At 48.8% G+C, this 23,453-nt stretch overlaps 1 protein-coding gene across 29 annotated transcripts in view; it reads right to left on the bottom strand.

Moving 5' to 3' along the window:
• Positions 1 to 23,453, bottom strand: part of FAM234A (family with sequence similarity 234 member A) — a 40,168-nt gene that overhangs the window by 13,214 nt on the left and 3,501 nt on the right. For 12 of the 29 annotated variants that reach the window (XM_074028380.1, XM_065537537.2, XM_074028379.1 and 9 more), the window contains 2 exons: positions 8,744 to 8,865; positions 4,439 to 4,739 (listed from right to left, as the gene is read on the bottom strand). In XM_074028380.1, coding sequence (XP_073884481.1) covers positions 4,439 to 4,706 — 268 coding nt within the window. In that variant the 5' untranslated portion in view covers positions 4,707 to 4,739; positions 8,744 to 8,865. Of the gene's footprint in view, positions 1 to 4,438; positions 4,740 to 5,266; positions 5,325 to 7,892; positions 8,024 to 8,743; positions 8,866 to 17,278; positions 17,421 to 19,936; positions 20,062 to 23,453 lie in introns of those variants that run through there. The other 17 variants (XM_074028369.1, XM_074028371.1, XM_065537533.2 and 14 more) reach the window with 6 other exon arrangements.

Genomic DNA, 23,453 nt, shown 5'->3' with positions numbered 1-23,453 from the left:
TGCCTGTAATCCCAGCACTTTGGCAGGCCGAGGTGGGCGGATCACCTGAGGTCGGGAGTTCGAGACCAGCCTGACCAACATGGAGAAACCCCATCTCTACTAAAAACACAAAATTAGCCGGGCGTGGTGGCACATGCCTATAATCCCAGCTACTTGGGAGGCTGAGACAGGAGAATCACTTGAACCCAGGAGGCAGAGGTTGCGGTGAGCCAAGATCGCACCATTGCACTCCAGCCTGGACAACAAGAGCAAAACTGTGTCTAAAAAAAAAAAAAGACTCATCTTTGGAGACAGAAGACTAGGTTGCCCAGGGCTAGGAGAGGAGGGAACAGGGAGTGATGACAAAGGTAATGATGACAAAGGTTCTTTTTTTGAGACAGGGTCTCCCTCTGTCACCCAGGCTGGAGTGCGTGGCGCGATCACAGCTTACTGCAGCCTCAACCTTCCAGATGTAAATGATACTCTTACCTCAGCCTCCCAAGTAGCTGGGACCATAGCTGCATGCGACCATACCTGGCTGATTTTATTTTTCTGTAGAGATGGGGTCTGTGCCCAGCCTCTTCAGCAATCTTTTAGGGATGATGGAAATATTCTGAAACGGAATGGTACTGACAGCTACATAACTCTATAAATTGACTACCAATCACTGAATTGGGCCAGGTGTGGTGACTTACGCCTGTAATCCCAACATGCTGAGAGGCTGAGGGAAGAGGATCACTTGAAATCAGGAGTTCAAGAGCAGCCTGGCCAACATGGTAAAACCCCATCTTTACTAAAAGTACAAAATTAGGGCCAGGCGCGGTGGCTCATGCCTATAATCCCAGCATGTTGGGACGCCAAAGTGGGTGGATCACGAGGTCAAGAGTTCAAGATCAGCTGGGTGTGGTGCTCACGCCTGTAATCCCAGCACTTTGGGAGGCTGAGGCGGGTGGATAACGAGGTCAGGAGCTTGAGACCATCCTGGCCAATGTGTGAAACCCTGTCTCTACTAAAAATACAAACAATTAGCTGGCTGTGGTGGTGTGTGCCTATAATCCCAGCTACTCAGGAGGCTGAGGCACGAGAATCATTGGAACCTGGGAGGCACTCCAGCCTGGGTGACAGAGCGAGACACCATCTCTTAAAAAAAAAAAAAAAGTTCTAGAACAGCCTGGCCAACATGGTAAAACCCCATCTCTACTAAGAACACAAAAATTGGCCAGACATGGTGGCTCATGCCTGTAATCCCAGCACTGTAGGCACCTGTAGTCCCAGCTACTCCAGAGGCTGAGGCAGGAGAATGGCGTGAACCCGGGAGGTGGGGCTTGCAGTGAGCCAAGACTGCACCACTGCACTCCAGCCTGGGCAATAGAGCAAGACTCCTTCTCAAAAAAAATTAAAATTAAAATTAAAAAAATAAAAAAGAATACAAAAATTAGGCTGGGCCCATTGGCTCACGCCTATAACCCCAGAACTTTGAGCGACCAAGGCAGGAGGATCACCTGAAGTCGGGAGTTCGAGACCAGTCTGACCAACATGGAGAAACCCTGTCTCTACTAAAAACACAAAATTAGCCAGGCATGGTGGCACATGCTTGTAATCCCAGCAACTAGGGAAGCTGAGGCAGGAGAATGGCTTGAACCTGGGAAGTGGAGGTTGCAGTGAGCCAAGATCATGCCATTACACTCCAGCCTCGGCAACAAGAGCCAAACTCCATCTCAAAAAAAGAAAAAAAAAAATAGCCAGGTGTGGTGGCACCTGTGCCTGTAATCCCAGCTACTGGGGAGAATGAGGCAGGAGAATTGATTGAACCTGGGAGGAGGAGGTTGCAGTGAGCCAAGATCACACCTCTGCACTCTAGCCTGGGCAGTAAGAGCAAAGTTCGGCTCAGAAAAAAAAAAAAAAAAAAAAGGCCAGGCAGGGTGCCTCACGCCTGTAATCCCAGCGCTTTGGAAGGCCGAGGCAGGCAGATCACGAGGTCAGGAGATCGAGACCATTTGGCTAACAACGGTGAAACCCTGTCTCTACTAAAAAAAAAAATACACAAAATTAGCCGGGCGTGGTGGCGGGCACCTGTAGTCCCAGCTACTCAGGAGGCTGAGGCAGGAGAATGGCGTGAACCCGGGAGGCGGAGCTTGCAGTGAGCTGAGACTGCGCCACTGTACTCCATCCTGGGTGACAGAGAGACACTCTGTCTCAAAAAAATAAAAATTAAAAAATAAGGCCGACTGGCCAGGCGCAGTGGCTCAAACCTGCAATCCCAGCACTTTGGGAGGCCAAGGCTCAGGAGATCGAGACCATCCTGGCGAACACGGTGAAACCTCGTGTCTACTAAAAATACAAAAAATTAGCCAGGCGTGGTGGCAGGCACCTGTAGTCCCAGCTACTTGGGAGGCTGAGGCACGAGAACGGTGTGAACCTGGGGAGCGGAGCTTGCAGTGAGTGGACATCATGCCACTGCACTCTGGCCTGGGCAACAAAGCGAGACTCCGTCTCAAAAAAAAAAAAAAAAAAAAAGAAGGCCAGTGTGGTGGCTCACGCCTCTAATCCCAGCACTTCGGGAGGCTGAGACTGGCAGATCACGAGGTCAGGAGATCGAGACCATCCTGGCTAACATGGTGAAATCCTATCTCTACTAAAAAATACAAAAAAGTAGCTGGGCGTGGTGGCAGGCGCCTGTAATCCTAGCTACTTGGGAGGCTGAGGCAGGAGAATGGCGGGAACCTGGGAGGCAGAGCTTGCACTGAGCCAAGATTGTACCACTGCACTTCAGCCTGGGTGACACAGCAAGACTCTCTCAAAAAATACATGTATATTTTGAACACAAATTGACCCTAAGTGAGGTTTCAACAACAAATCCTACTGATGGCACTGGAGAAGCCCTGAAGTCTGTGGCAGGAAACACTGAGGCTGTGAGTGTTCACGCCCACTGACATGGGTGACTGCAGCTGCTCTTCTCCTAGAAGCAGAATGTCCTGACTAAGGCTGAGTCCACTGCTTTTTATAACGGCTAAGACTTCAGAATGGCCAGTTCACGAGACAGGAATGCAAGCGTGCTTTCCTTTCACTAACCAGGATGTGAGCTGGGGCATCCTAGCAAGACTGCACCATACGACCTGGTGCATGTTTTTCACATTTTATGACAGCCTTTTCTGTATCTTTCACCCACAAGCTCTGTTTCATTAACTTTTTTAATTTAGAAAAGTCCCCAAATGGGCTACTTTTATTTAGCCAACTCATCCTTCCTAAAAAAGGGAGATTAGTTTGGGAGGCTAAAAAAGGGAGAACCAGTTGGGTGTGGTGGCTCACGCTTGTAATCCCAGCACTTTGGGAGGCCAAGGCAGGCAGATCACGAGGTGAGGAGATTGAGACTATCCTGGCTAACACGGTGAAACCCCGTCTCTACTAAAAATACAAAAAATTAGCTGGGCGTGCTGGTGGGCACCTGTAGCTGGGTGTAGTCCCAGCTAATCGGGAGGCTGAGGCAGGAGAATGGTGGGAACCTGGGAGGCGGAGCTTGCAGTGAGCTGACATTGTGCCGCTGCACTCTAGCCTGGGTGACAGAGCAAGACTCTGTCTCAAAAAAAAAAAAAAGGGAGAACCAAGGCCAGACACAGTGGCTCATGCCTGTAATCCCAGCACTCTGGGAGGCTGAGGTGGTCAGATCACCTGAGGTCAGGAGTTCGAGACCAGCCTGACCAACATGGAGAAACGTGGTCTCTACTAAAAATACAAAATTAGCCAGGCGTGGTGGTGCATGCCTGTAATCCCAGCTAGTCGGGAGGCTGAGGCAGGAGAATTGCTTGAACCCAGGAGGCGGAGGTTGCGGTGAGCAGAGATGGCACCATTGCACTCTAGCCTGGGCAACAAGAGCAAAACTCTGCCTCAAAAAAAAAAAAAAAAAAAAAAAAAAAAAAAGGGATAACCAAGAGCCAGACACAATGCTTCCCTGGCAGTGTTTTCACATTTATTTAAAGGCTGCGCAGCTGGGCGCGGTGGCTCATGCCTCTAATCCCAGCACTTTGGGAGGCTGAGGCGGGCGGATCACCTGAGGTCAGGAGTTCAAAACCAGCCTGACCAACATGGAGAAACCCAATCTCCACTAAAAATACAAAATTAGCTGGGCGTGGTGCTGCACGCCTGTAAACACAGCTACTTGGGAGGCTAACGCAGGAGAATCACTTGAACTCCAGAGGCAGAGGTTGCGGTGAGCTGAGATCGTGCCATTGCACTCCAGCCTGGGCAACAAGAGAGAAATTCTGCCTCAAAAAATAAAATAAAAAGGCTGCTCTATCGCGCCCTAAAATTCCAGGAAAACCTTGGACATAGAACTGGCAGCCACTTGGGGTTGATTCACGGCTTCAAGGCCAATTCTAGACTCACAGACACAGTTCTGCCCCCACCCCCAGCCCCTGGGAAGAGCTGCTTTGGACTCCACTGGGCGGGAAGCCGGGCTCACCAGCGGCATTGTAGTCGATCCTCCACATTCGCTGTGACGCTGGCCGGTCTGGACACGGGATGACGAATGAGACGACAAACACCACAAAAAGGCAGAGAAACAATGAAAGAAAAAACGCCACCGTTCGGCATCGGGAGAGCCGGGACTGTGGAGGTGTGCTTTTCAACTTATCCTCATTTTTCGATGGGTTTCCCAGATTTTCCTGCGATTTTCTTTCTTCATTTTTCAAGGGGTGGACTTCGGCTTCTAAGTCCTGGTGGTCCAACATCACGGGCACACCTCAAAGTTTAACTCCTGGTCACTGTGTCAATAAAGCAAGAAGTCGGCAAGGCCAGCAGTGCCACGGCACAAAGCTGCAGCGCACAGGGTCTGCTGGCGTCAGCTTCTCGGGGAGCTGGCTGCAGCTGTAACTATGGGCCGTCAGCCCACTAAATAAAAACTAAATACATGTTTAGGGTGTCAGTCTTAACAGATTATACTTAAGAAGGTCTCTAACTAATGTGGAAAGACGAATTAGCTGTGTAGAGCCAGCAAGCAGGAACTATTTTCATCCTGAACACGCTGGTGCTTCCTGCCTGCCGAACCCAGGAAATGCTGAAGGAGCTCCAGGGCAGTGCTGGGCCAGGGGTGAGGACGCTGCAACCCACACCCTGCAAGTTCACTAAGCCCCACCTACTCAGCCTCGGAGCACATCTGAGTCACCTTCCACCGGCCTCAGCTCGGATGGGAAAGGTGACCCAGGTGCGCACACAGGGGCTCCCTGGAGAGCCTCAGACTCAAAATCCAAAGTTCAGGGCGAAGATGGGCTCTGGGCGGGCAGCCTCGCACCTCTCTGGCTGTGTGACCAGGACATACGCTTTCACTGAACTGTGCCTCACTTCCTTCTCTGTAAAAGAAATAATATCTACTTTAGAAGCCTATTCTAAGGATTAAATCATTAAATGCATAGAAAGCACTTACAAGATCATCTGATACACAGTAAACATTCAAACACTACCTAATTATTATTAATAAAATATGTTCATGGATAAGCACAGACTAACTAGGAAAAAATAAAATATGTACAAACAGAAGTCCACAGGGGAGGACAGGGGACGGCTGTGTGGAGTGAGCTCAGGGCTGGGCGTAACTTCTGAGCCCCGACTCTGAGGGGAAAAACATGCCCTCTCCTTGCCCTGGTTCCGGCTGGCTGGACCAGGGGTGGATGTGGTGGGGAAACTGGCAGTCGCTGTCTTAGAAACAAAAATGGAAAACACATTTGAAGATAGGAAAAGCACAGGGCCTCTGATATCTGCCAGCCACCACCACCCAGCCTGAGCTGCTTCGACTGTATAAAAGAGAAAAAAAAACTTCCATTTTGTCTCAGGCAAGATTTTTGTTATTTTGGTCCTTTTTGAACAGCCAAACCGATGTCCTAACACATCATACTGCGAGATTGGACATGATCGGGCAGATGTGAGGTAAAATCTTCATTTACCCAAAAAGGAAGTCAACAGTTCACAACAAAGGGAGGGCGAAAGCTGAAAGAGGGCGTGTGGAGCTCAGCGCAGGAACACAAGGAAGTGCTGAGCTGAAAGCTGCACCCTCTGGGGAAGGCTCAGGAAAACAGAGAGATAAGGGACCGCTGGCTTTTGTTTTAAACTGTTCACTCAGACTTTGTCTTTTCCTAATTATCTAATAAAAATAATTCACGTAATAACCTGTGTATGCCACTAGAATGGCTTTAATTTTAAAAGGAAAAACGACAAGTCTGGGTGAGGATGTGGAGAAATCGGAACCATCGTACATTGCTCGTGGGACTGTAAAATGATGCAGCTGCTGTGAAAAACAGTCTGGCAGATCCTCAAAAAGTTAAACATAGAACTACCATATTCTCCAGCAAGTCCAGTCCTAGGTGTACACCCACAAGAATTAAAAAAACAGACTTTCCGGCCGGGCACGGTGGCTCACGCCTGTAATCGCAGCACTTTGGGAGGCTGAGGCAGGTAAATCACAAGGTCAAAAGATTGAGACTATCCCGGCCAACATAGTGAAAACCCCATCTCTACTAAAAATACAAAAATTGGCTGGACGTGTGCCCGGCCTAGACCCCATCTCTTAAAAAAAAACAAACGTGGGCCGGGCGCGGTGGCTCAAGCCTGTAATCCCAGCACTTTGGGAGGCCGAGACGGGCGGATCACTAGGTCAGGAGATCGAGACCATCCTGGCTAACACGGTGAAACCCCGTCTCTACTAAAAAATACAAAAAACTAGCCGGGCGAGGTGGCGGGCGCCTGTAGTCCCAGCTACTCAGGAGGCTGAGACAGGAGAATGGCCCGAACCCGGGAGGCGGAGCTTGCAGTGAGCTGAGATCCGGCCACTGCACTCCAGCCTGGGCGACAGAGCGAGACTCCGTCTCAAAAACAAACAAACAAACAAACAAACAAACAAACGTGGCTAGGCATGGTGGCTCACGCCTGTAATCACAGCACTTTGGGAGGCCGAGTGAGTGGATTGCTTGAGCTCAGGAGTTTGAGACCAGCCTGGGCAACGTAGTAAGACTCGGTCTCTACTAAAAATACCAAAAAAATTAGCCGGGTATGGTGGCGCTCGCCTGTGGTCCCAGCTACTTAGGAGGCTGGGGTAGGAAGATGACTAGAGCCCGGCGGGGCAGAGGCTGCAGTGAGCTGAGATCCGGCCACTGCACTCCCACCTGGGTGACAGAGCAGGACCCTGTCTCAAAAAACAAACAAACAAAAACCCCACCGCAGAGGCTCAAACAAAAACTTGTAAATCAGTGTTCATATTGGTTCATCATTAACAACAGCCAAAACGTAGAAACAACCCAGATGTCCAACAACGTATGAACATATAGGCCGGGCGCAGTGGCTCATGCCTGTAATCCCAGCACTTTGGGAGGCCAAGGCAGGCAGATCACGAGGTCAGGAGTTCGAGACCAGCCTGGCCAATATGGTGAAAGCCGTCTCTACTAAAAATACAAAAAAAAGGCCGGGCGCGGTGGCTCACACCTGTAATCCCAGCACTTTGGGAGGCCGAGACGGGCGGATCACAAGGTCAGGAGATCGAGACCATCCTGGCTAACACGGTGAAACCCCGTCTCTACTAAAAATACAAAAAAAATAGCCGGGCAAGGTGGCAGGCGCCTGTAATCCCAGCTACTCGGGAGGCTCAGACAGGAGAATCACTTGAACCTGGGAGGTGGAGGTTGCAGTGAGCCCAGACTGCGCCACTGCACTCCAGCCTGGGCAACAGGGGGAGACTCCTTCTCAAAAAACAAAAACAAAAAAAGAAAAAAAACCATATGAATGGAGAAACTAAATACAATTTAGTAAACAATTGTAAATAATACAATTGCACCATAATGCAGTGGTGTGTTTTTCAGCCACAGTAAGAAATAAAACTCTGACACATTATAAAATTACGCTAAATGAAATAACTAGGACACAAAGGTCACCTGTGGTGTGATTCCAGTTCTACGAAATGCCCAGAACAGGCAAATTCACAGAGGCAGGAAGTAGACTCGTGGATGCCAGGTGCTGGGAACAGGGAGAGTTGGGAGGGACTGCTGTGCACTATGGGGTTTCTCTGTGTGGGATGATGAAAATAGTAGTGATGGTTATAAAATGCTGGGATTATACCAAATGTTACTAATGGCAAATTTTATGTTATATATATTTTGCCACAATAAAAAAAAAATGTGTGCATTCTCCTAAGTGTGCTGAGGCTTAAGTTTTCACATCTTAGAAGTCCGAAAAGGTGTGCTTATCAAAGGCAATGAGTCAGACCACGGAAAATCAAACAGTGAGTCATGACCAAGGACCTCATTAAACCCGAGCAGCTGGCATGGGGGTGGGGAGGGCAGGGCATGGGTTGTCTAGAAAAGGTAACTAGGGAAAAGGCAGCAACAGAACGTAGGAGTGTCTCACTGCCAGAGCCTGAGGGGCTGGGGCCAGGGCTTGAAGAAAAGGAGACGGCCATTTGTTCAGCAAATCTAGCCACTATGTCCCCAAGGAAGGGATGTGTGAAATGTTTAAAACATAGATTCCTTTGGCAAAGGAAAGAAAATGGAGTGAAAACCAGAATGCTACAATTCTGGGTTTCTATCTTTAAGGCTTTAAACTTAAGAGCTTTAAAATTGCAGCCAAGAAATTTGAGCTCTGAGCCTCAGCTGTCCTCATCTGTTGGGAGCCAGAGCTTCGAAGAAAACGTGTGGGAAAGCACTTCTCAAGGAGGGGCATCAACCACCACCACCAGGAATCTGAAAACACGACCCATCCATCCATGGGCCCACGAGTCCTGACCTACCTGGTCGTGGGAGTGCCCAGAGGAGGTGCTGCCCGAAGGACGTGCTCGATGTTGACTCCTGCTGGTGCATCTGGTTGTGAGCTGTGGACAGGGAATCTGTGCCTTCGTAAGCCCAGGTGGACCTAGGGATCATAAAGCTACTTGTAAAGTGCAGCTCAGGCAGCCTGCAAAGGTGTCAGGTGAGGAAGTTAGATCCTTCCAAAGACACGATTCTCAGCGGCGGCTCCACATGAAAATAACTTGAGTGCTTTGGCAATCCTGGTGCCACACTCCAGAAGGACTCAGTAATAACCTCAGCGCTTTCGCACTCCCGACGCCACGATCCAGAAGGACCCCGTAATAATCTGAGGGCTTTTGCGCTCCCGATGCCACGATCTAGAAGGGCCCGGTAATAACCTGAGCGCTTTCGCGCTCCCGACGCCACGATCCAGAAGGACCCAGTAATAACCTGAGTGCATTCGCAATCCTGATGCCACACTCCAGAAGGACTCAGTTGGCCACTCTGGGCGGGGAGTCCCAGTCAGGAGCGGCTGCTAGCACTCTCCAGCTGACTCCAGGGTACAGCCAAGCAGAGAATCACAGGCTGAGAAGTCTGCCCTTGTTTGGTTCATCCCACTCTACCAGATGAGGGCCAGACATCTCCTGACCCTCAAGGGGAGACTCCACCCCCCAACAGCCAGCCTAGAAACAAGGCAAAGGGGAAAGGGCCTCTTCCTCTGAAGACGCCGCCTGACCTGCATTCTGCGTTTTCTGTTCCTTGGAGTTCACAGCAAGCTTAGTAAAGTCAAACCAAATGCAGACCTCAAGCTAGTAAATGACATCGCTCCTTTTCTTAATCATTCTTCCAACACCTAAGCTATGACCAAGGGACCCTGCAAGACAATTCCTATTAATGTAGTTTGGATTTATAATTTTAAAAAATCAGTAATATATATATATATATACACACAATGTTTATGAGGGCCGGGCGCGGCGGCTCACGCCTGTAATCCCAGTACTTTGGGGGCAGAGGCAGGCAGGTCGCTTGGGCCCGGGAGTTTGAGACCAGCCTGGGCAACATGGGGACACTTCATCTCCACCAAAAATAAAAAAATCAGCCAGGTGTGGTGCTGGGCACCTGTCATTCCAACTACTCGGGAGGCTGAGGCAGGAGGATTGCTTGAGCCCGGGAGGTCAAGGCTGCAGTGAGCCATGACCATGCCACTGCATTCCAGCCTGGGCAACAGAACAAGACCCTGTTTCAAAAAAACCCACAAAACTTAAAAAGTATAAAAGGGTAAATCTCCTTTCATCTTGTGGCTCCAGGACTCAAGAGGGGAAGCTTGATACTGGTTTCATATGGGTCCTTCCAGAAGTATTCTCTGTGTGGACAAGCATGGAGTATACGAAGTACACACTTTATATGAAAAAAATGTGACTGGAATGGCTGAGTTATAAGGTGGCCTCTAAAAATTAAAGGAAAAACAAAATTCAAACCACTCTCTTATCTCTACTGCATGATTGGTCATGTTAAATCAGACCAAACTGGACATTCTGTGGCAGGGACAGAGAAAGTACTGTCATTTTCTCAACTCCTGCCTTTTGAATTGGAGAGCCTGGCTGAAAGGACAAACATCTCCCGCACGCACGGGCCATCTCGGTAACACGATTTAGAAGGACAAAGGGAAAAAACTCTCTAAACGCTCATTAATAACACAGTTGGGGATTTGGGTCACCTGTGTCTTGTGAGTACCTACAATTTGGCCAGTGTCTTCACCTGCAGAGCAGAATGAAATACAACATATCACATACGTGAGGGAAGATAGAAACAGAGGCTTCAGAAGGCAAAGCCCCACTACAGGACGCAAAAGACGCAAAACAATGCGGGTAAAACTGACTTAACCAGATGAGCACCCACCTGAGCCAGCACTGGGCTCCACGCTGGGAGGGTTCCCAGAGAGTCAGCCCCGTGGTGCCTCCATGGGGACTCTCCTACCACTTGGGTGAACCCCGGTCAGGATAGAAAACGGCACTGAACATTTTGGGGAGGATCATCATTTTAACTGACAAACACGGGTTTCTAAAACTGTGAGTCAGCTGTTGAGGCATTTGTGAAAAACACAGACTCATCTAAGATCAAAAGAGTTTGTGAGAAACTGGTTTAAAAATCATTAATAAGGCCGGGTGCGGTGGCTCATGCCTATAATCCCAGCACTTTGGGAGGCTGAGGCGGCTGGATCACCTGAGGTCTGGAGTTCGAGACCAGCCTGGCCAACATGGTGAAAACCAGCCTCTACTAAAAAATACAAAAATTAGCCAGGCATGGTGGCAGGCTACTTGGGAGGCAGGGGCAGGAGAACTGTTTGAACCTGGGAGGCGGAGGTTGCAGTGAGCCAAGATTGAGCCATTGCACTCAAGCCTGAGGGACAAGAGCGAGACTTCTCTTAAAAAAAAAAAAAAAAAAAAAATCATTAGTAAGGCTGCGAGTGGTGTCTCATGTCTGTAATCCCAGCACTTTGCAAGGCCGAGGCGCATGGATAGCTTGAGCTCAGTTCAAGACCAGCCTGGGCAACATGCTGAGACCCTGTTTCTAAAAAGAAAGAAAAAAAAAAATCAGCCAGGTGTGGGGGCACACGCCTGTGGTCTTACCCACCCAGGAAGGTGAGGTGGGAGGGCCACTTGAACCCAGGAAGCTGAGGCTGCAATGAACCATGATCATGTCACTGCCCCCCAGCCTGGTGACACAGAGCGAAGCTCTGTCTCAAAACAAAACAAAACATCAATAAAAAACCCCAAAAACCCACCAATCAATCAATTAAAAAAACACCAATCAACCAAGCGTGGTGGTTTGCGCCTGTAATACTAGCACTTCAGGAGGCCAAGGCAGGCGGATCACGAACTCAGCAGTTCAAGACCAGCCTAAACAACATGGTGAAACCTCATCTCTACTAAAGTACAAAAATTAGCTGGGTATGGTGGCGTGCACCTATAATCCCAGCTACTCAGGAGGCTGAGACAGGAGAATCGCTTGAACCCGGAAGGCAGAGGTTGCAGTGAGCCAATATCACGCCACTGCACTCCAGCCTGGGCAACAGAGTGAGACTCCCATCTCAAAACAAACAAACAAACAAAAACCAAAACAAACACCCATCAATCATCAGGAGGCTGAGGCAGGAGAATTGCTTGAACTTGGCAGGCAGAGGTTCACTCAGCCTCCCAAGTAGCTCGGACCACAGGTACCTACCACCACACCTGGCTAATTTGTGTATTTTTAGTAGAGACAGGGTTTCACCATATTGGTCAGGCTGGTCTAGAACTGCTGACCTCGTGATCTGCCCACCTTAGCCTCTCAAAGTGCTGGGATTACAGGTGTGAGCCACCATGCCTGGCCAAAAATGTAAATATTATTATTATTATTATTTTTTTTTTTTGAGACGGAGTCTTGCTCTGTCGCCCAGGCTGGGATGCAGTGGCCGGATCTCAGCTCACTGCAAGCTCCACCTCCCGGGTTTACGCCATTCTCCTGCCTCAGCCTCCTGAGTAGCTGGGACTACAGGCGCCCGCCACCTCGCCCGGCTAGTTTTTTGTATTTTTTAGTAGAGATGGGGTTTCACCGTGTTAGCCAGGATGGTCTCGATCTCCTGACCTCGTGATCCACCCGTCTCGGCCTCCCAAAGTGCTGGGATTACAGGCTTGAGCCACCGCACCCGGCCGTAAATATTATTTTTAACAAACATTAAACTAAAAGGAAATAGAAGAGAATGTTTATGTAACCTTGGTTAGGAAAAGTCTTGAAAGCATGACCCCAAAGGTGAAAATCATTAAGAAAAACACTGATGGGACTAAATATACTCTGAAATGTCTAACCCAAGTTTGTCCAACCCTTGGCCCAGTGTGGCCTAACACAAATTCATCAACTAGCCGGGCGCGGTGGCTCAAGCCTGTAATCCCAGCACTTTGGGAGGCCGAGGCGGGTGGATCACGAGGTCAGGAGATCGAGACTATCCTGGCTAATATGGTGAAACCCCGTCTCTACTAAAAATACAAAAAAAAAAAAAACTAGCCGGGCGTGGTGGCGGGCGCCTGTAGTCTCAGCTACTTGGGAGGCTGAGGCGAGAGAATGGCGTGAACCCGGGAGGCGGAGCTTGCAGTGAGCCGAGATCACCCAACTGCACTCCAGCCTGGGAGACACAGCCAGACTCCGTCTCAAAAAAAAACAAAAAAAACAAAAAAAACAAAAAAAAACAAATTCATCAACTTTCTGAAAACATTCGGAGATCTCATCAGCTACCGTTAGTGTTAGTGTACTTCACGTGTGGCCCGAGACAATTCTTCCAACGTGGCCAGGGAAGCCAAAAGATTGTTACCTTGTCAGCCCCGCAAAACAAACCAGGATAAATATTCCTGGAGATTTCACAAACCCACAAAAGAAAGGCAAGGACCCCAGCGGGGAAAGAGGAAACGAATTCGTAACTGCGCAGTTCACCGAAGAGCACACTCCAGTGGCCGGTGCTCAAGGGAAACACGCTCAGTCTCACTCACAGACACAGCAGGACAAATGACATTAACAAAAGTTAACCATTTCATTTTATTTTGAGACAGGGTCTCACTCTGTCACCCAGGCTGAAGGGCAGTGGCGATCTAGGCTCACTGCAACCTCCTCCTCCCGGGTTCAAGTGATTGTCCCACCTCAGCCTATCAAGGAGCTGGGACCACAGGTGTGCACCACTGCACCGGGCAAATTTTTGTATTTTTTGTAGAGACGGAGATTCGCCACGTTGCCCATGCTGGTCTCGAACTCCAGGGCCCAAGTGATCCGTCTGCCTCAGCCTCCCAAAGTGTGGGCCACGCCCAGCCTAAAAGTGAAGCATTTTAAAATGTGTTGGTGAGAATATAGGATAACAGGTGTGTAGTACAGTGGGAGTGGGAATTTGAAATGGTAGTTATTGGTCAAGTGCGGTGGTTCACGCCCGTAAATCCCAGCACTTCGGGAGGCTGAGGTGGGCAGATTACCTGACGTCAGGAGTTTGAGATCAGCCTGACCAACATGGAGAAACCCCATCTCTACTAAAAATACAAAAAACAATTAGCCGGGCCCGGTGGTGCATGCCTGTAATCCCAGATACTTGGGAGGCTGAGGCAGGAGAATCACTTGAACCTGGGAGGCAGGGGTTGCAGTGAGCCAAGATCACGCCATTGCACTCCAGCCTGGGTGACAAGAACAAAATTCCGTCTCAAAAAAAAAAAAAAAAAAGATGTTACCATTCAGGAAGCAGACTGCAGGGTCCAGCTGTGTGCTATTTTTGCAACATCTTGTGAATCTATAAGTAGTCTAAAATAAAAACTATAAAATAAAAAATCAAAGGAGAAAAGAAAACCTTTAGTAAGGGGGGGTGGGGTCAGAGGTTCATATAAGTTTAAGAGGAAGAACCAGCTTCTCCACAGGCAGCCTTGGTTGGTGCTACCTTAAACATGAAGGTAGCTACCTTATGTTTACAAAGCTACCTACCTTAATATGAAGCTATTTTGTTCCAGAGGCAGGGGTCTTTTTAGTGTTTTGTTTATTTTTGGAAGAATATCAATAGTTGAGTTTTGTGGTAGCCTGAAGAAATACTGAAACAAGAGCCAAACCTCTGGCATGTTACGATTCTCCATTACAAATAATTATCAGCTTCCTCAAAACCATTCATTAAAATAATTTCCCTTTCTACTGTGGGGAAAAAACGGATACACATAGCATTTATAATAATACTCCCCAATGCGTCCCGAGCAAATGCCAGAGTTTAAAAGGGGTCGTCACCAAAGTCAGACAACATGGTGACAATGAAAATGCCCCAAAGGGTGGGAAGTCTTACTGCTATACAGCCTCTGCACAAGCTTTCACACCGGCCTGGCCACAGAAAAGGCCACAGAAAAGGCCTTAACACTAGTAAGGCCTGTCTTTGGAAAATTAAAAAGTTGGTCAGGAATTCCTTCACAGGATCCCCAGGTAAGACTTCCTTTTTGGAAACTTTACTCAGCCACCAGAAAATAGGGGTAGTTATTAAAAGCCACAACAGCAAGGCAGCCAAAGCCAGCCAGGCAGTTCACGATTCAACCAGTTTGCAAATAAGGACACCATGAGATAGGTCCAAAGATTTGCTCATCAATGGCAAGAAGATATCAATGTTTTTCTCGACTATGGTCATTAAAAATACCAGAAACAGTAGCCAGAGCTTCAGGAACCTGATTGACAGAGAAAATCCCCATGGACCCAGGTCAGAGAGACTTGAGCAGGGCACTGTCCTTGCTGTACTTGAGCATCCATACCATTGACCACAGAGAGGCAGGCCATGTGGCTATTTAAAAAAAACAGAAGGCCGGGCGCGGTGGCTCAAGCCTGTAATCCCAGCACTTTGGGAGGCCGAGACGGGCGGATCACGAGGTCAGGAGATCGAGACCATCCTGGTTAACACGGTGAAACCCCGTCTCTACTAAAAAATACAAAAAATTAGCCGGGCGCGGTGGTGGGCGCCTGTAGTCCCAGCTACTCGGGAGGCTGAGGCAGGAGAATGGCGTGAACCCGGGAGGCGGAGCTTGCAGTGAGCTGAGATCCGGCCACTGCACTCCAGCCCGGGCGACAGAGCGAGACTCTGTCTCAAAAAAACAAAAACAAAAACAAAAAAAACAGAAGACAGAACTCGACAAGCTAATAACCAAAAAATTTAACTTCATGGCCGGGCACGGTGGTTCACGCCTATAATCCTAGTGTTTTGGGAGGCTGAGGCAGGAGGATGACTTGAGGCCAAGAAGTCGAGACCAGTCTGGGCAACATGGGGAGACCCCATCTCTACAAAAAGTAAAATAAAATTAGTCACATGTAGTGGCACGCACTTGTAGTCACAGCTACCTGGGAGGCTGAGGTGGGAAGTTAGCTTGAGCCCAAGAAGTTGAGGTTGCAGTGAGCTGTGATCACTATCATTACATTCCAGTTTGGGCAACAGAGTAAGACCCTGTTTCAAAAAAAAAGTGAGGGCTCGGAAAAAAAAATTTGTCAATATGATATGTATTAATTAAGGTAAAAGACCTGACACTAGCTGGGCGTGGTAGCTCAAGCCTGTAATCCCAGCACTTTGCGAGGCTGAGGTGGGTAGATCGCCAGGTCAGGAGTTCGACACCAGCCTGGCCAACATGGTAAAACCCCATCTCTACTAAAAATACACAAAATTAACTGGGCGTGGTGGTGCGCATCAGTAATTTCAGCTACTAAGGAGGCTGAGGCAGGAGAATCGCTTGAACCTGGGAGGCAGAGGTTGCCGTGAGCCAAGATCACGCCATTGCACTCCAGCCTGGGTGACAGGGTGAGACTCAAAAAAAAAAAAGACCTGACACCAAAAATAACTTGAAGAAAGATAAACAAAATACCCCATATATGGTTATTCAAACAGATGATTCCCCTGGCCTACAGAACTATCAGTAAGCCCATGGTGATTCATGCCTATAATCCTAGCATTTTGGGAGGCCGAGGTGGACAGATCACTTGAAAACAGGAGTTCAAGACCAGGCTAGCCAATGTGGTGAAATCCTGTCTCTACTAAAAATACAAAACTGGGTGGGTATGGTGGCGTCTGCCTGTAATCTCAGCTACTGGGAAGGCTGAAGCACGAGAATCACTTCAGCCTGGGAGGTAGAAGACACAGTGAGGCAAGACTACTACTGCACTCCAGCCTGGGCAACAGATCAAGACTCTGTCTCAAAAAAAAAGGACTGTCAGTAAACCAGCCATCCACTCTAGGCCGCTGAGACTGCCACACCTGTCTGTCCTCCAGGGAGTCCACAGGCTACCCAGCCCTCAGTGGAAACTCTGATAAGGAGGAAGAACAAAAAAATCCAGCACAGCTCATTAACATTTTGGCGGGGGTGGGGCAGGAATACCACAGTCCATGCTGAAAGGCAGTAACGGGTCTCTCCCTTTTCTCCAAGGGTTCTTTCTCTAAGAAGTTTACTGAGTCACAGAGAACAGAAAATAAAAACAAAAGTCTCATTCTAATTGCTCTTTTTTTTTTTTTTGGACACAGAGTCTTGCACTGTTGCCCGGGCTGGAGCGCAATGGCGCGATCTTGGCTCACTGCAACATCCGCCTCCCAGTTTCAAGCGATTCTCCTGCATCAGCCTCCTGAGTAGCTGGGATTACAGGCATGTGCTACCACGTCAGGCTAATTTTGTATTTTTAGTAGGGATGGGGTTTCTCCATATTGGTCAGGCTGGTCTTGAACTCCCTACCACTGTGCGGTAGGGGCGGTGGCTGCGCTGAGCCACCGTGCCCAGCCTCTAATTGCTTTTTAATTAGGAAAAGTATATGTACTCCAGGAAGGGCAGAATAAAAATCATCACAACGAATAAAAATCATCACCACAAATCCACAAATAAAAAGGAATTCAAGGCCGACGCGGTGGCTCACACCTGTAATCCCAGGACTCTGGGAGGCCAAGGCGGGTGGATCACGAGGTCAGGAGATCGAGACCATCCTGGCTAACAAGGTGAAACGCTGTCTCTACTAAAAATACAAAAAATTACCCGGCCGTGGTGGTGGGCACCTGTAGTCCCAGCTACTCGGGAGGCTGAGACAGGAAACTGGAGTGAACCTGGGAGGCAGAGCTTGCAGTGAGCCAAGATCGTGCCACTGTACTCCAGCCTGGGAGACAGAGCGAGACTTTGTCTACAAAAAAAAAAAAAAAAAAAAGCAATTTAATATTTTGAAAATAGGCGGTCAAAAAAATTAAATAAAGAAAATATTTAAAAAGTGAAAAATAAAAATGAAAATAGGTGGTCTAGGTCAGGCATGGTGGCTCACGCCTATAATTCCACCACAGTGGGAAGCTGAGGTGGGCGGATCACCTGAGGTCAGGAGTTCAAGACCAGCCTGACCAACATGGAGAAATCCCGGCTCTACTAAAAATACAAAATTAGTTGGGCGTGGTGGTGCACACCTGTAATCCCAGCTACCTGGGAGGCTGAGGTGGGAGAATTGCTTGAACCCGGGAGGTGGAGGTTGCAGTGAGCTGAGATCACACCATTGCACTCCAGCCTGGGTTACAGGGTGAGACTCCATCTCAGAAAAAAAAAAAAAAAAAGGAAAATAGATATTTTCTAAATTTTAATTGCAGAATTTGATGAAAACTTTTTTTTTTTTTTTTGGACACAGGGTCTTGCTCTGTTGTCCAGGCTGGAATGAAGTGGTACAATAATGGCTCACTGCAGCCTTGAACCCCCTGGGCTCAAGAGATCCTCCTGCCTCAGGCTCCCCAGTAGCTGGGAGCACAGGCATGCACCAGTTAATTTTTATCCAGCTAATCTTTAAATTTTTTGTAGAAATAGGAGCCTCACTGTGTTGCCCAGGCTTGTCTGTAACTCCTGGGTTCACGTGATCCTCCCACCTCTGCCTCCCAAAGTGCTAGAATTACAGGTGTGAACCATCGTGCCCAGCCTGAAGCAGTCATTTTTGGGTTTTTTTTCTTTCTTTTTCTGTAGACCTCCTCTGTGGTCAAGATAGTGTTTTAGGGCTAGGCACAGTAGCATACACTTGTAATCCCAGCAACTTCAGGAGGCTAAAGCAGGAGGCAGGAAGATCACTTGAGCTCAGGAGTTTGAGACCAGCCTGAGCAAAGTGGCAAAACCCTGCCTCTACAAAAAAAAACAAAAACGGCCGGGCGCGGTGGCTCACGCCTGTAATCCCAGCATTTTGGGAGGCCGAGGCGGGCGGATCACAAGGTCAGGAGATCGAGACCACGGTGAAACCCCGTGTCTACTAAAAATACAAAAAATTAGCCGGGCGCGGTTGTGGGCGCCTGTAGTCCCAGCTACTCGGGAGGCTGAGGCAGGAGAATGGCGTGAACCCGGGAGGCGGAGCCTGCAGTGAGCCGAGATCCGCCACTGCACTCCAGCCTGGGCTGGGCGACAGAGCGAGACTCCGTCTCAAAAAAAAAAAAAAAAAACAAAAAACAAAAACTAGCCGGGTGTGGTGGTATGTGCCTCTAGTCCCAGCTATGCGAGAGACTGAGGCGGGAGGTTCCCTTGAGCCTGGGAGGTCAAGGCTTGGGTGAGCCGAGATCTCGCCACTGCATTCCAGTCTGGGCAACAGGGCAAGACCCTGTCTCAAAAAAAAAGAGAGGAAAACAGTGTTTTAAATGGATAAAATATTTAGTTAATATTTAGAGAAAAACTATGATTATAGATTAATATTACTATCTAGTTTCACCAGTTAGAAACAGAAATTGGGGCCAGGCGCGGTGGCTCAAGCCTGTAATCCCAGCACTTTGGGAGGCCGAGACAGGCGGATCACGAGGTCAGGAGATCGAGACCATCCAGGCTAACACGGTGAAATCCCGTCTCTACTAAAAAATACAAAAAACTAGCCGGGCGTGGTGGCGGGTGCCTATAGTCCCAGCTACTCGGGAGGCTGAGGCAGGAGAATGGCGGGAACCCGGGAGGCGGAGCTTGCAGTGAGCCAAGATCGCGCCACTACACTCCAGCCTGGGCGGCAGAGAGAGACTCTGTCTCAAAAAAAAAAAAAAAAAAGGAAAAAGAAACAGAAATTGGAAGGATTTTGTCAATGGATTAAAAAATAATAATAATAAGCCCCCAGCTGGGTGTGGTAGCTCACAACTGTAATTCCAGCACTCTAGGAGGCCAAGGCAGCCAGATCACTTGAGGTCAGGAGTTCGAGACCAACCTGGCCAACACGGTGAAACCCCGTCTCTACTAAAAATACAAAAATTAGCTGGCATGTGGCGCATGCCTATAATCCCAGCTACTAGGGAGGATGAAGCAGGAGAATCGCTTGAACCCAGGAGGCAGAGGTTGCAGTGAGCTGAGATCGCACCGTTGTACTCCAGCCTGGGCAATAAGAACAAGACTCTGCCTCAAAAAAAAGAAAAAAAAAAAAAAAGGCCCAGGTGCAGTGGCTCACGCCTTAAACAAGTTTGGGGTGACCCCTGCTGACCCTGGTTAACTACATTCCACCCCAGAAAACTCAGTATTTTTCTTTCAAAGCACTCATCATACCTCTCTCACCTGGCAGAAAGAAAGCTATTTATTTAAGGCCAGGAAGACGTCTGCTGTGTCCCGAGTCAAACGGACGGAAGAGAATTTAAGACGAGTAAGATAACTCACAATCATTCTCTCTGCTTCAGCATCTGAATTTTCCCACAGACTTCATCATCCATAATCACTCACCAATCTTGGAGCAAGTGTGCCCAAATGCTTGTCCCCAAATCCAGCTGCTATACACACAAACGACTTAAGAAATGTATTTGCAAAATGTGGCTGTGTCACCACCAAGAACACTCCGGGTATTTGACAGCAATTCAACAGGAGCCTCAGAGACACCACAGTGGCCAATGGAGCTTCAGAGACACCCACGGTAGCCAATGAGGCAGATGTTTCAGCTGAGCAAAGCAGATGTCAGACAAGGACAGCTACTGTGTCCAACTGTTTACAGCAAGCGGCTATTTCTCTCTCCACCAAGAATAATCTCAAGACAAAGAACAGGCCCATAACCATTTTTCCAGAACCACTTTAAAGATCATGGTTCCATGACAAAGGCAAAAGTATCACAGCACTTTCAGTCAACACGCAAAAGCCCAAACACAAGTTCCTTTCCTTTACAGAACTGAAAAACTTTTACAGTACTTGAGAAGGGCTCACAATGCCTCCTAAAAATAAGTTGAGGGCGAACAGCTGACGGGCAACTATTACATAGAATAAGTTTTGTAGTCTATCCAGAAAATACCATGGGGTAAGCCTTTCTCCTGAATTCCAAGGTAGATTTCCTGCAACTCCCCCACAAATTAGTGTTAATTTTATTTATTCATTTATTTTTGAGACGGAGTCTCTATCACCCGGGCTGGAGTGCAGTGGCGCAATCTCAGCTCACTGCAAGCTCTGCCTCCCGGGTTCACACTATTCTTCTGCCTCAGCCTCCCAAGTAGCTGGGACTACAGGTGCCCGCCACCACGTCCGGCTAATTTTTTTGTATTTTCAGTAGAGACGGAGTTTCACCAAGTTAGCCAGCATGGTCTCAATCTCCTGACCTTGTGATCCATCCTCCTCGGCCTCCCAAAGTGCTGGGATTACAGGCATGAGCCACTGCACCCGGCCCAATTTTTATTTATTTTTATTTTTTCTCGAGACAGAGTCTTGCTCTGGTGCCCAGGCTGGAATGCAGTAGTGCAATCTCAGCTCACTGCAACCTCCACCTCCTGGGTTCAAGCGATTCTCCTGCCTCAGCCTCCCGAGTAGCTGGGACTACAGGCGCCCACCACCATGCCCAGCTAATTTTTTGTATCTTTTAGTGGAGACAGGGTTTCAGCATGTTAGCCAGGATGGTCTCCATCTCCTGACCTTGTGATCCGCCTGCCTCGGCCTCCCAAAGTGCTGGGATTACAGGTGTGAGCCACCGCACCCGGCCCCATGAAGAATTTTGCAAAGCACAAGTGGGTACAAAATTCACCAAGTTTGTAGGGTTTTTTTTTTATTTTTGAGACGTAGTCTCGCTCTGTTGCCCAGGCTGGAGTGTAGTGGCATGAACTTGGCTCACCACAACCTTTGCCTCCTGGGTTCAAGCAATTCTCCTGCCTCAGCCTCCTGAGTAGCTGGGACTACAGGCACATGCCATGACACCCAGTTAATTTTTTTTTTTTTTTTTGTATTTTCAGTAGAGATAGGGTTTCACTATATTACCCAGGATGGCCTTGATCTCCTGACCTCATGATCTACCCACCTCAGCCTCCCAAAGTGCTGAGATTACAGGCATGAGCCATGGCGACTGGCCAGGGTTTTTTTTTTGTTTTTTTTTTTTAAGACGGAGTCTCGCTCTGTCACCCAGGCTGGAATGCAGTGCCGCGATCTCAGCTCACTGCAAGCTCCGCCTCCTGGGTTTATACCATTCTCCTGCCTCAGCCTCCCGAGTAGCTGGGACTACAGGCGCCCGCCACCTCGCCCGGCTAGTTTTTTGTATTTTTTAGTAGAGACGGGGTTTCACCGTGTTAGCCAGGATGGTCTCGATCTCCTGACCTCGTGATCCGCCTGTCTCGGCCTCCCAAAGTGCTGGGATTACAGGCTTGAGCCACCGCGCCCGGCCAGGTGTTTTTTTTGAGATGGAATCTCACTCTGTCGCCCAGGCTGGAGTGCAGTGGTGCTATCTCAGCTCACTGCAAGCTCCGCCTCCTGGGTTCATGCCATTGTATCTCAGCCTGAGGAGTAGCTGGGACTACAGGCACCACCTACCACACCCAGCTTATTTATTTATTTATTTAATTTGGTGAGACGGAGATTTACTCCTGTTGCCCAGTCTAGAGTGCAATGGTGCTATCTCGGCTCACTGCATTCTCCTGCCTCAGCCTCCTGAGTAGCTGGGACTACAGGCATGTGCCACCATATCCGGCTAATTTTGTATTTTTAGTAGAAATAGGGTTTTACTGTGTTGCCTAGGCTGATCTCGAACTCCTGACCTCAGGTGATCCACCCGCCTTGGCCTCCCAAAGTGCTGGGATTACATGCGTGAGTAACCGTGCCCAGCCAACACCCGGCTAACTTTTGTATTTTTAGTAGAGACGGGGTTTCACCGTGTTAGCCAGGATGGTCTTGGGTCTCGATCTCCTGAACTCCTGATCTGCTCGCCTAGGCCTCCCAAAGTGCTGGGATTGTAGGTGTGAACAACTGCCCCCAGTCGGCTTTTTTTGTTTTTTTGAGACAGAGTCTCGCTCTGTTGCTCAGGCTGGAGTGCAATGGCATGATCTTGGCTCACTGCAAGCTCTGCCTCCCAGGTTCACGCCATTCTCCTGCCTCAGCCTCCCAAGTGGCTGGGACTATAGGCGCTCGTCACCACACCCGGCTAATTTTTTCTATTTTTAGTAGAGATGGGGTTTCACCATGTTAGCCAGGATGGTCTCGATCTCCTGACCTGGTGATCCGCCCCCCTTGGCCTCCCAAAAGACTGGGATTACAGGCGTGAGTCACCTTGCCTGGCCAGAAGAGTAATTTATTAATGTATTCATTAATAAATTAGGCTTGGCCCTAGCTAATTAATCAGATTCCCAGAGATTAGGGCCACAACCCCAGCTGAAATCACAGGACTAGGCACTCTTGTCCCACAGGAGTGGTAAGTCGCATAGTGGTTTTAAAATGTTTGGATGGGGGGCAGGGGCAGGGGTGGTGGCTCATGCTTCTAATTTCAGCACTTTGGGAAACCAAGGCAGGCAGATCACCTGAGGTCAGGAGTTCCAGATCAGCCTGGCCAACATGGCAAAAACTTGCCTCTACCAAAAATACAAAAATCAGCCGGGCATGGTGATGCACGCCTGTAATCTCAGCTACTTGGGAGGCTGAGGCAGGACAATCGCTTGAACCTGGGAGGTGGGGGTTGCAGTGAGCCGAGATGGAACTACTGCACTCCAGTTGGGCAACAGAGTGAGAATCTATCTCAAAATAAATAAATAAATGAAATAGGCCGGGCACGATGGCTCACATCTATAATCCCAGCACTTTGTGAGGCCGAGGCGGGAGGATAACTTGAGGCCAGGAGTTTGAGACTAGCCCAACCAACATGGTAAAACCCCATTTTTACTAAAAATACAAAAATTATGGCCGGGCGCGGTGGCTCAAGCCTGTAATCCCAGCACTTTGGGAGGCCGAGACGGGCGGATCACAAGGTCAGGAGATCGAGACCAGCCTGGCTAATACGGTGAAACCC

The sequence above is a fragment of the Macaca fascicularis genome, chromosome 20 (genome assembly GCF_037993035.2).
Source record: "Macaca fascicularis isolate 582-1 chromosome 20, T2T-MFA8v1.1".
In the NCBI taxonomy this organism is placed as follows: domain Eukaryota; kingdom Metazoa; phylum Chordata; class Mammalia; order Primates; family Cercopithecidae; genus Macaca; species Macaca fascicularis.
Note: the sequence above shows the minus strand (reverse complement) of the source record. Positions and strands in the feature narration are given on the sequence as shown.